Consider the following 11,445-nt stretch of genomic DNA (forward strand, 5'->3'; position numbering starts at 1 on the left):
TAAGGTGAGGTGTTAGATTCTCATCAAATGAAGAATAAGTCTTGTGGTCCTCTTCCGTTGTATGTGTACCTAGTCAAGGGGAGAAGGATAAGATTAGTGAGAGAAAAAGGAGGGGTGGTTGAACCCGAGCCCACCATCCTATAAATAAAGTTGCCCCTTAGGGGAGAAGCTAGAGAAGAGTTGGAGAGAAGTCTTGGTGAGACTTTGGAGAATTCTTCCTAAATTTCAAGCATGATAGAGCTTTCTTCGTTGGAAAAGAAAAGTTCAGATCAATCAATTTGACGATTTATCAGATTTGTAGTAACAAGCAATTTCTTTTGACGTATGGCATTGATTAAACTCCACAACTTCACAAAAAATCTTGTTTAAAGTACCAATAGAAGCTTAAGCGGGGGGGTGGTTAGTGCACAATGTAAGTGCGGAGGGAAAGTGGAATACAATGAAAAGTACTTTCCCTGGGGAAAGTGAGAGGGAATGTAAAATACTTGTTTGTGTTAGTGTGTGCAATGGAAAGTGAGAGAGAATGTAAAATACTTGTTTGTGTTAGTGTGTGCAATGGAAAGTGCAGTGTAAAGTACTTGTTTGTGTTAGTGTGCGCAATGGAAAGTGCAGTATAAAGTACTTGTTTGTGTTAGTGTGCGCAATGGAAAGTATGGTGTAAAGTGCATATAAATTATTTATTAAATAAAATATTTTGATATGTCTGACTATCAGAAAATTAAATTAATATTAGTTAATAAATAAAATATATTAAATATAATAATTAAACAAATTCTTACTTTTATATTATTAAATTTGTAATCAAATTTTAATTTCGTAATATCTAAATATGAAATAATTATACAAATATCGTACTACATAGCGTACTACACAAATATCGTAATAATAAAAATAAAAATAATACAAATATAACTCAATCACCTTTTTAATATAAAAATTATATCTGTTCATACAAAAGTACAACACAAAAAATATTTAGTGGCGTTAAAACATAACAGTCAATAATTTTGCCATATCTGAATTGCTAAAACATCTCGATAATTTGATGCGCTTGCAGATTGTACTCCAGACTCCCTCTGAGTACGTGCAACTAGAATAAATTATTAAAAATAAATAAATAAAAATAAAAATAACATAAGTGAATATAATAAATTAATTAATTAATTTTTAATAACATAAGATATGTTTTAACATTAAAAACCACTAATTTAATACAATAATAAAAAAATAAATATAATAAATAAATATATATTTATCAATAACATAATATATTTTTATGTATTATTAATTAATAATATATTGTTACAAAATTTAAAACTATTGGTTTAATTAATTATAGCAATGGGATAATTAAACCAAAACAATTTATCAAATATTTATTTTAAAAATATTTTAATTATGACTATTAAATCACTAATTTAATATAGTAATTATAAAATAGATATATTATAAAATAAAAATAATTATTTTTAAATAAAAAATATAAATTATTACGACGGTTTAATTTTTCCTAACTTAGGAAAAAGTAAACTATCGTCTTCCTCAGCGGCAGTAGACTACGGCGACAGACCAGCGGGCAAAGGCGACGGAGGCAGCGGGCGACGGCGACGAAGGAAGCGGGCCAACGGTGACAGAGGCGGCGCTCCAACAATACGTCGAGAGGGAGAAGAGAGGGAGGCCGAGAGGCTCTGTGACAAAGGCTCAGCCTCCCGAGCTCTGCGATGGAGATCGAGAGGGAGAGGAGTGGGAGGTCGAGAGAGAAGAGAAGCCGAAGTAGGACGATTGAAGTCGGCGATGGTCGCGAGCAAGCGAGAGAGAAAAAAAATTCTCCAAAACCTCGTTTGACAGAGGTTCCTTCCCGACAGCCTGAGCCCGAGATGTATTTGAGCGATGGTAAGTGAAATCAGAGCTCGACCCCTCTGATTTCACTTACCATCGTTTTATGCCTGAAACGGGGGAAAACGAAATACAATTGTATTTCACTTTTCCCTATCACTTACGGTGCGCACTAACGCGTTTCGGCTCACTTTCCCCAGCGTAAGATTTCACTTACGCTGTGCACTAACAGACCGTAAACAATATCTAAAAAAGAAAGAAGAATTAATTGAAGAAAATAAAAAAAATTCATATATAAATAGATATAATAGATATAATAGATAAAAAATTAAAATCATAATAATATATGATTGGTTAATTTAGAACCAAATTGGTCCAAAGATTTAGAAGTAAAGAAAAATTAGAGAAAAATTGATGGGAGAGGGGATAATGATTTTTATTATCATATATAAATATATAATAAATATAATAGATTTATAATTTCCATCTGTGGGTAGGGCACCCTGTTGCTCAAGAACTAGTGTGCTAATCTTTCATATAGCTAATTGACATGGTGGTAGTTGTTACAGGAGAGGGATGGGGAGGAGGTGAAGGGGGTAAAGAGAGAAATGAGGCCTTAGAGGGGAGATATTTGCGCTCCTTAATATTTTTCCGAGAGAATGACTTTCAGGTCCCTTAATGGGAAATCTTTTCATAAAAATACCTTCTTTTTTTCAGAAAAAAAATTCGTTTTAAAATATTTTTAAGACATAAAGATGCACGGTTGCTTCGTAGAAATCCATTCCTAACTGAAAAAAGGCGGCGTTCGCTCCGAAGCTTCCTCGAAACACGTACCTATCCAAAAATTAAGCTTGTGAAAATATAAGCCGATTCCCCTAACTTGAAATCTATCCCCCGTCCAAAAAGCTAGCTCGTTTTCTCCTCCAACAGTCTTCTGGTCTTTTCCCAGCAATCTCGCCGTCGTCGAGCAAGTTCACTGGCTGAGCCGGTAAAAATTCTCTCCCTCTCTCTTAGTTGAATCATTGAGGATGACTTTTTGTTGCTTCTTATCTGGGGAAAGGGATTATGCTCTAATGAGACGTGAACATTGAATATTTTAGAGATTGTTTTTGCCCCTTCTTCTTCACGTTGTCTGTCAGAATCTCGATGTGGCTGCATATTTTGGTTCTGAATTCTTATATTTAAATCCTTAAACTATAGACAATGAGCCTCAAAACGCTGGGTTTTTTTTATCAAGTTGAGTTTGCCAGGTAACAGAGAATGCTTTTGGTTTTGGTTTTCGTTGTTGAATAACGGATTTTTGTCTTGTATTTGCTTGATCTCGATCGGTCCTAGCGCTAACTTCATTGTCAAGTGCCTTCTGTCTTTTATTTTGTGATTCATCTGTATATTTCTTGATTTTTCTGCTTGGGGATGAGGTTTTCTGGCCGTTGATGAGGTTCCATTTGGCCGAAAAATATGTTTTCTGGACAATTGAACCTCCATCAACAACCTCTCAATTAATACCCATCTTGCCTAAGCAGAATGGTTACTTGTTTAGACTGATTGACCCCATGTTCGGAATATTGGTCATCTTCACAGAAGCAAGAATGAGGCATACAAACTCTGTTCTTCTTCCTTATTTATATCAATCAACTTTACAGAAACTAATCTACCCAATAGGCTGACTATTATTCTTAATAGTACAAATAACCTTAGAAAGAAGCAAAGAAATAGTCAGAATCCCCTCTTACCCAAGCATTAACATTCCCTGTTAGCCATAGAATACCGTTCCTTTTATTAATTTTGTATAATAACATACCAAATGCCGATGAAAAAGCTCATCCCGCATAGATATTGACAGCTGTAAGAGAAGGGATAATTTAACAAACAAGAGTGCAACTCTGTTAGATGGTCATCTTCCTCAAAAAATGTTCACCACCTAAGTGGACGGAACTTTGTGTTAGATTCTAGGGTTTCAAGCTTAAAACAGTTTAGATTGAAGGGAAGAAAAAGGAGAAGAAAAGAAGAAGAAAAATGAGCTAGAAGAGAAGGTGCGTGAGATCAAGAAGAGAAGAAGGCTAGGGTTTTTTTAAAGAGGAGCTCGTGAGTTAATGAGGTTACCCTCTCCTCTATATCTTATTTATAATGATGTGTAGAAACCATAATACATGTTCATGAGCAAAAAGAGTTTCAAACACTTAGAAATTACAAGGTATGCCACTAAACCACTTATTTACAAGATATGCCATTAATACTTCTTCAATACTCCCCCTCAAGTTGGTGCATGCATCAAATATTCCATTTTTTTAGCAAACAATAGCAAATAGACTAGTTGTTATGGCTTTTATGAAGATATTTGCTATATGATTTCTGAAGGGAATATACTACATAGATATGACACTAGCTTGTAGCTATTTACGAACAAAATGATAATCAATCTGATATACTTTGTTTTTTCATGAAAAATAAGATTGCCTGCAATATGAATAACTGTTTGGTTGTCACAATGGAATTACATAGCTTGATTTTTTGGAAACCAAGTTTTGTCATCAGAAACTTGAGCCACAATTGCTCACTTACTGCATGTGTTATGACCCTGTATCCAGCTTCAACACTCGATCTAGACACCGCATTTTTTTTTTTTTTTTGCTTCTATAAGTGACCAGGTTTCCTCCTGTTGTAGTGTAATAACCTGAAGTAGACTTTCTGTCATCTAGTGAACCAACCCAATTTGCACATGCAAAACCTTTACTATTAGTGTGCCCATGACATTTTATATTATTAACTCGGATTTTTCTTTAAATATCAAAGGATTATTTTCTATGCCAGCCAATGAGACTGTCTAAGTTGATGCATAAACTGACTGATAATATTAACCACATAAGATATGTTTGGTCTTGTAACTGTGTAATATATAAGTCTTCCAACCGATCGTTGGAATCTGCCAACATCAATATTATTCTCTAAATTCAGCATTTAATTTACGTTTGGTTTCATAGGTGTATTTGTAGGTCTACATCCAAGCATTCCAGTTTCTTGTAGAAGAGTGAGTACATACATTTTTTGAGATAGAGTAATGCTATAGCTGAATTGAAGGACTTCTATACCCAAAAAATATTTCAGTAGACCATGATCTTTTTGTTTGAAACAATTATTCAAGTCCTTCTTGACTTGTTGAATCCCCATAATATCACTATCAATAATGATAATGTCATTTACATATACAGCCATAAGAATCAACCTTGTACAGTGTTTTTGGTGAAAATTGAGTGATGACTTTTAAATCTTTTAATACCAAGTCGTACACCTACCATACTAAAATTATCAAACCATGCACAAGGTGATTGTTTTAGCCCATAAATTACCTTATTTAACCAACATACTTTCTCTCCCTCAACCACATAACCTGGGGGTGAATCATGGAAACCTCTTCCGATAAACCATCGTTAAAAAAGACATTTTTTTCATCTAGTTGATAAATAGGTCATTGAACATTTGCAGTTATTTAGAAGAACTCGTACCGAATTGAGTTTTGCCACTGGAGAAAAAGTTTGATCATAATCAATGCCATATGATTGTGTATACCCTTTTGCTACTAATCATGCTTTATACCGAGCCATTGTGCCATCAAGATTATATTTGATTGTAAAAACCCATTTGCAACCCATTGCCTTTTTATTGGGTGGAGAGATGATAAGTCCCAAGTACGGTTGTTGTACATGGCTGGCATCTCTTCATCCCTGGCAGCTTTCCACCTTGGATCATTGAAGGCCTCTTCATGGGTGGTAGGAATAGAGGAGGATGATATAGCTGCTAAAAAAGATACACAACTAGAGGACAACATGTGAGTGGATATATGATTTGCAATTGGATGAGAAGTAAATGGTGGTTTATGGTACTCGAACAAGGTTCTTTACGTATAGCAATAGGGCTAGTATCATAAGGTGGACCAAACACAACATATGAAGATGGTGGAGAGCTTACCTCAGGAACATCAGGAGACTCCACAGGTGAGTGATCAACAATTGGAGAAAAGGGGGGCTCAGTAAATGGTTGTTTCTCATATAAATGGTGATTATCCAGTGGAATTATTGGTTTTGGCATCTTGTAGAAGATTGAAAATTAGGACTAGTGGACCAAGTATTCACCGGTGTGGGGCCCACAAGTAGATGTGTAATTGGTAAGTGCTTGGAGTGATAAAGTGTGGTTCATGTAATAGCATGCTCATGTATGTCTACACTTCATGTATTCTCTCCTTCTTCTTGGGTGATAGATTCTAGAGCCTCTAGCCATATGTCAAATATGTCCTCTGTTTTTTCAACTGTATCACCATCTTCATCACATTAATTGGTTATCTTAGTTGAGGACTTTTCTTCTTCTATCTGTGTTAAAGGGAATGTTTGCCCTTCATTTGGACTTCTGTAAACTTCAGTGTTGTATATCTCAAAAAAATTTATCACCTTATTGTTTGTTATTAAACTTACTAAATCATTCAATGTTTCAGTTACATTCTTTCGTTCTTATTTTGTGTTTCGGACTTGTAGTTGAGAAAGAAAATTGGTTCGAGGTATGAGAGAAGATGGGTTGTACTACCTTGATATTGTTCTTGGGAACAAGTCAGTTGCATCTCTCCTTACTTGTGGCATCTATGCTTGAGACATCCATTACTAGTCAAGCTTCGTCAATTCATTCCTACCTTACCTCTTGAAACTTCATCTGAATGTTAGTTATATCAGCTAGCGAGACCCTATTGAAGTTCGTTTTCTCTAAGTAGTCAGTAGAGTCAGAGTGTGTTACGTTTAGTTCATTTGGATGTATGAAGCCCATGTTGAGTTCTTAGTTCTTCTGGTTTCAAGTATTTCTTAACATTTATAGATGATTATAGTTGTCTGACTTGGGGAGATGCCGTGCTTACATCTTGATTAACAAAATGTCATCTTCTGTGTTAGGTGGTCGTATCCCTATGCATATTTTGAAACCTATGTATAAGTTTTTTGATTTACCTCCTCAAATTTTTGGGTCTGTCTGTTTTGTTTATTGTGTTGGTCCTCATTTTGATAAATTGTCCTCTCGAACTATTCGTTGTGTTTTTTGTAGGTATTCCAAAACTCAGGAAGGTTATCGGTGTTATGATCCTAAGTCTAGCAAAGTGTATGTCTTTACAGATTTCACTTTCTTATGGAATACACTTTATTTTTTGTCTTATGATGTCTCTCCCAAAAGGGATCTATCTTTTCAGCTATCTTTACCTATTCGTATCACAGATGTCCCTAGCACCAGCTCCACACCATGACAAATGAAGCTGTTATAGGTGTATCAGCATAAGTATGTACTTCTGCAGCCATTGCCAGTTAAGGACTGAGGATAGGTATCAATGGCTCTTAATCCTTCATTGTTCCCTCCATACTCCTACATATTGATTATTTGCCTTGTCTTTGTCGAATATTTTTATTCATATTAAAGTGCAGGATGTCTTAACTTCTCTGGAGTGAAAAAAGGCCATGGATGAGGAAATGGGTGCCTAGGTTGCTCGGAAAATATGGGTCTTTGTTGATCTGCCCTGTGGGGCTACTATTGTTGGTTGTAGATGGGTTTATACAGTTAAGTATAATATTGATGGCATTGTGGAACAATGTAAAGCAAGGTTCATGGTTAAGGGATACACTCAAACATGCAGTGTAGATGTCTTGGATATTTGCTCCCCTAAATTTAACATATTATATTAACTATGTACTTCACTAATGGTACTCTAATGATATTTCTCATCATTTGCGCATTTGATTAATGAGTAAAATAATCTGTGTGAAGGAAAGTTTTCTTTTTGACTTTCTATGTGCAACTAGACAAGAAAAATGCTGTTTTCTTCTGTTTTTTTTTGCTGCAGGAAGATAATTGATATTTCCTTTTCTTTCCTCTCCTCTTTCTTTTGCAGTTTTTTATTTTACTTTTCCTTTAGCTCTCAAACCTTAGTCTAAGACTGTTGCATGAAAAATACAGCGTAATAGGAGTTTGGATCCTACTGATATTTTATGTAAACATTTGTCTGTCCCCTTGTAGTTTAAGGAAATTTCGTAATCCATAGGTTGGAGTATGCAAAGCTCAAATGCTCCTGTATTGTGGCGAATGGTGCTGAAGTATGTGGGAGACAACTCTTTTTTTTTTTTTAAGTTGAAAAAATTCTCTTTTTTAATTTTAGTTTTGTTAAAAATGGAAGCAATCCTCCTTGAAGGCCTTTTATTTAAAAAAAAAGGTTGCTTAATGTGATGTCTGATGTCTGTTAGATGATGCTTTCTGCTGTTGCTTGTCTTTCTATTTTCTTGTCATGTATGTGGCCTCTCCTTTAAATCTTGAATACATTTTGGCCCTTAATTGCTTGCTTAGTAGTTGTAGTTCTTGTGCTCCGAATTATCAGTCATCGAAGGTACTATTGTCAAATATTAAAAGCTATGCTGACTTTTAACTTCCATTGCTGTTTTAAGCTATTATGTTTCGTGTTTTTTTTTTTTTGTCTTGATATTTTCTTGTCATGTGTGTAGCTTATCCTTTGAAACTTTGTGCCTAGTGGTCTCTTTGCTAGGAAAGAGACCACTGAATCCCCAGTCACTGAAAATGCTATTTTTTGTCTTTCTCAGAAAATTTATTGTTGACTATTCTCAATTATTGTCACTGGAGGTTTGGGTTGTTTGCATCAACGCATTTTATGCATTATATCTTCTCCCATCATCTATTGTTTTTCATTGCAAGTAGCACGTTGTGTACTGGCTTCACCACCTTAAAACTAAAAATTGTGCTACAGCGTTGATGCACATACTAAGCCCTTTGTTTTTGTTGTTCTTTTTCCTCACTTTTTATAGGCTGGTGTAAATATTGGATCTCTGCTTCTGCCATGACATCATTACAGGAAAGCCTTAATAAGTTCAAGCAGCAGCAAGAGAAATGTCAGTCTACCTTGACCAGCATTGCAAACAGAGCAGCACCATCTAAGGGCACTCATCAGTCCCAGAGGAATGCATCTGCTGCTACGACGTCTACCTCAACAGCAAGAGCACCAGCTGCTCCAGTCAAGTTTTCCAATGACACCGAAAGACTTCAGCATATCAACTCTATTAGGAAGGCCCCTGTTGGGGCTCAGCTTAAACGTGTTCTAGACCTGCTTCTTGACGTAATTTATCTCTCATTTTCAGTTATCTGTGAAAGAAAATTATATCTACTTTGATGTTAGACTTTGAATTTGTGGTATGTCATAATGACAGGCTACTGGTCAGCATGTCTTCACACCAACTGCTACATAATTTCTGATATGCACACTCTACTAGAATGAATAAGATGTTCATGCTGTTTTTTTTAGCCATGTTCTTGCAATTGCAGTTTAAATCTTGATAAAATATTATGACATCTATTAATAGGAGTTGCTTCCACCTAACTTCTGCAGACAAGAGAAGCTCTCACACCAGAAGAGATAAATGAGAGATGTTATGTTGATGTGAAAGCTAATAAGGCTGTCTTTGACAGTCTAAAGAACAACTACAAAGTAACCTATGTTGGAGGCTATTTCTCTTACAAGGTAAAGCAGTTGAGCATTCTCTAGTAGCAGATTAGCTTCTAGACAATCCATCCATGTTGGATTTCTTGATAGTAATAAAATATTTTCTTGTTGCTGTTCATTGTTGAAATGCAGTCTAAGCATGACTTGAAGGACAAGAATCAATTACTTAGTCTGGTACGGAAATCTCCTGAGGGTATCTCTGTGATAGATCTCAAGGATGCATATCTATCTGTTGTGGAAGACTTACAGGTACCTTGATGGATGTTCTGCAGTTCTAAAATTGCAGAATTCTGCACAATTTGTTTTTCATAATCTCTACATCTACAGGCTCTAAAAGCTGTTGGGCAGATTTGGTTGCTCTCAAATTTTGATTCTCAAGAAGATATAGCATACCCCAATGATCCCCGAGCAGTAATTAAAGTGGATGATGATTTGAAGCAACTCTTTCGAGGTATTGAGTTGCCACGAGACATGGTAGATATTGAAAAGGATCTTCAGAAGAATGGTATGAAGCCTGCAACCAATACAGCCCAGAGGAAAGCAGCAGCTCAGTTCCAGGGCATCCAGTCGAAGCCCAAAACTAAGAAGAAGCGTGCAACAAGCAAGAAAGCCAGGCTAACAAATGCCCATCTTCCGGAACTTTTTCAGATCAATGTCCCCGATATGTAAAAACCTGGAGATTGGTGGCACTGGTGGCTGTTATGTTCGTCTTGAGTTGGATTTGGTCAGGTCGATGCCAACCTGACCAATATGTTAAATATCTCAAAAAGTACAGACTAACCAATATAATGTGGATTTTTTGGTATTTAAAAAATCTCAATTTCTTTATACAAACATGGTCATGCACTGTGAAAAGCTTTTGTGTATGTTTTGATCAAATGAGACATTCACTACACAAATTTTTATAGTGGTTCATAATGATTATTTCAGATTGCTACTCCAATTCTAGGGAGCCCTTGCCCTAGAATTAAAAGTTTCATTATAACTTGTCAAACAACATTTACAACATAGAACTACAAATATTCAAGTTACAACACTTGCCTAAACACCTTGAGACTTATGGCTAACAACTCTAGGTACAAACACCTAGACCCAAAAGGAGAACATGAGCAAGGATTACTTGCTTTACATTCACAAAAAACCTCTTGAAAGGCAAAAATTAATTACAATATAGTTTACCTATACCTTACTCCTAGGTGAAACTACTAAGATATTAGCAGGACTAGAATTGATTTCAAAATTAAATCGAGAACACTCGCTGAACAGAAGTTTTGTATTTCACAATATGAGTTTGAAGGAAAAGCATCAAAACTTCTTTAAAATAAAATGTATTATGAGTTTGTATGAAAATATAGATAATGAATACTTACCTTTTTGAAGAAAAACCTTGAGAAGATAACTTGTCCTTTCATTTTAAAGATCAAACGGCATGAAATGCACTGAGAATGGACTAGAGTGCTTTAAAAATTCATATAGGCAATTGATATTTAGGCTAGAGAGAACTTGGGTTTTTATAGGACAAAATCCCAGTTAAAAAAGCTAGCCATTGCATAAGATTAGGCATGTTTCTAGCTTTTGTCAAACGTTAGCGGAAAATATATACTACAAATTGTGAAAAATATTTATTAAATTATACTTGTACTACTGGACATTTTGATAGGTTACTTACTAGATTTAAAGACCTACCACTCTTGTTATGGCATCTAGAAAGGCAGAAGTTTCCATATGTACAACATAGGGTTGAGTCCTTTGCCTGAGGTCAAATCCTTTTTTGCTTCCAATGATTCTTTCCATTGAATCCTCCTGTTTCTAACTCAAATCATTTGTCTTCTGCTTCCTAAAAGGTCAACTCTTTCATTCTGGAGTCGAATCTTGAGTGTTCTTTTCCTTTATGGTCGAATCCTTCTCATGTGGTTGACTCCTATAAATGACACTTTCCTATGGGAGTTGAATATTTTTAATTTCAAAACTTACTATTTTTAGGGTTTTTCCGCCCAAGTGGCATCTTAAGAAGTGGGGGAGGGGAGGGGAATTAAGATAGAAAATAAAATTTAAGTTCTCTTGGTGTAATACATTGACAA

The 11,445-nt window shown here is 35.4% G+C and overlaps 1 protein-coding gene across 3 annotated transcripts; it reads left to right on the plus strand.

The window, feature by feature from the left end:
• The first annotated feature begins 2,645 nt into the window (after positions 1 to 2,645).
• Positions 2,646 to 10,193, plus strand: LOC137960306 (uncharacterized). Of its 3 annotated transcripts, XM_068807891.1 has the most exons (7): positions 2,646 to 2,824; positions 6,916 to 6,969; positions 7,083 to 7,186; positions 8,673 to 8,980; positions 9,251 to 9,382; positions 9,497 to 9,613; positions 9,692 to 10,193. In XM_068807891.1, exons 4-7 carry the CDS (start codon positions 8,705 to 8,707, stop codon positions 10,031 to 10,033), a joined length of 867 nt encoding a protein of 288 aa, XP_068663992.1. In that variant the 5' UTR covers positions 2,646 to 2,824; positions 6,916 to 6,969; positions 7,083 to 7,186; positions 8,673 to 8,704; the 3' UTR covers positions 10,034 to 10,193. The 3 variants fall into 3 exon arrangements, with proteins under 3 accessions (XP_068663992.1, XP_068663993.1, XP_068663991.1); XM_068807892.1 differs by lacking the exons at positions 6,916 to 6,969; positions 7,083 to 7,186; XM_068807890.1 differs by lacking the exons at positions 2,646 to 2,824; positions 6,916 to 6,969; positions 7,083 to 7,186 and adding an exon at positions 7,399 to 7,418.
• Positions 10,194 to 11,445: the final 1,252 nt, after the last annotated feature.

Source organism: Aristolochia californica, unplaced genomic scaffold (genome assembly GCF_029961685.1).
Source record: "Aristolochia californica isolate CCGP_79_NKW_82.1479 unplaced genomic scaffold, dmAriCali1.0.hap1 SCAF_3, whole genome shotgun sequence".
In the NCBI taxonomy this organism is placed as follows: Eukaryota; Viridiplantae; Streptophyta; class Magnoliopsida; order Piperales; family Aristolochiaceae; genus Aristolochia; species Aristolochia californica.

What these genes read in the sequence shown, in the direction of transcription:
- LOC137960306 (XM_068807890.1), top strand. An exon ending in GAGGCTATTTCTCTTACAAG is followed by an intron (nt 9,383 to 9,496) that starts GTAAAGCAGTTG and finishes GTTGAAATGCAG; the next exon opens with TCTAAGCATGACTTGAAGGA. An exon ending in CTGTTGTGGAAGACTTACAG is followed by an intron (nt 9,614 to 9,691) that starts GTACCTTGATGG and finishes CTACATCTACAG; the next exon opens with GCTCTAAAAGCTGTTGGGCA.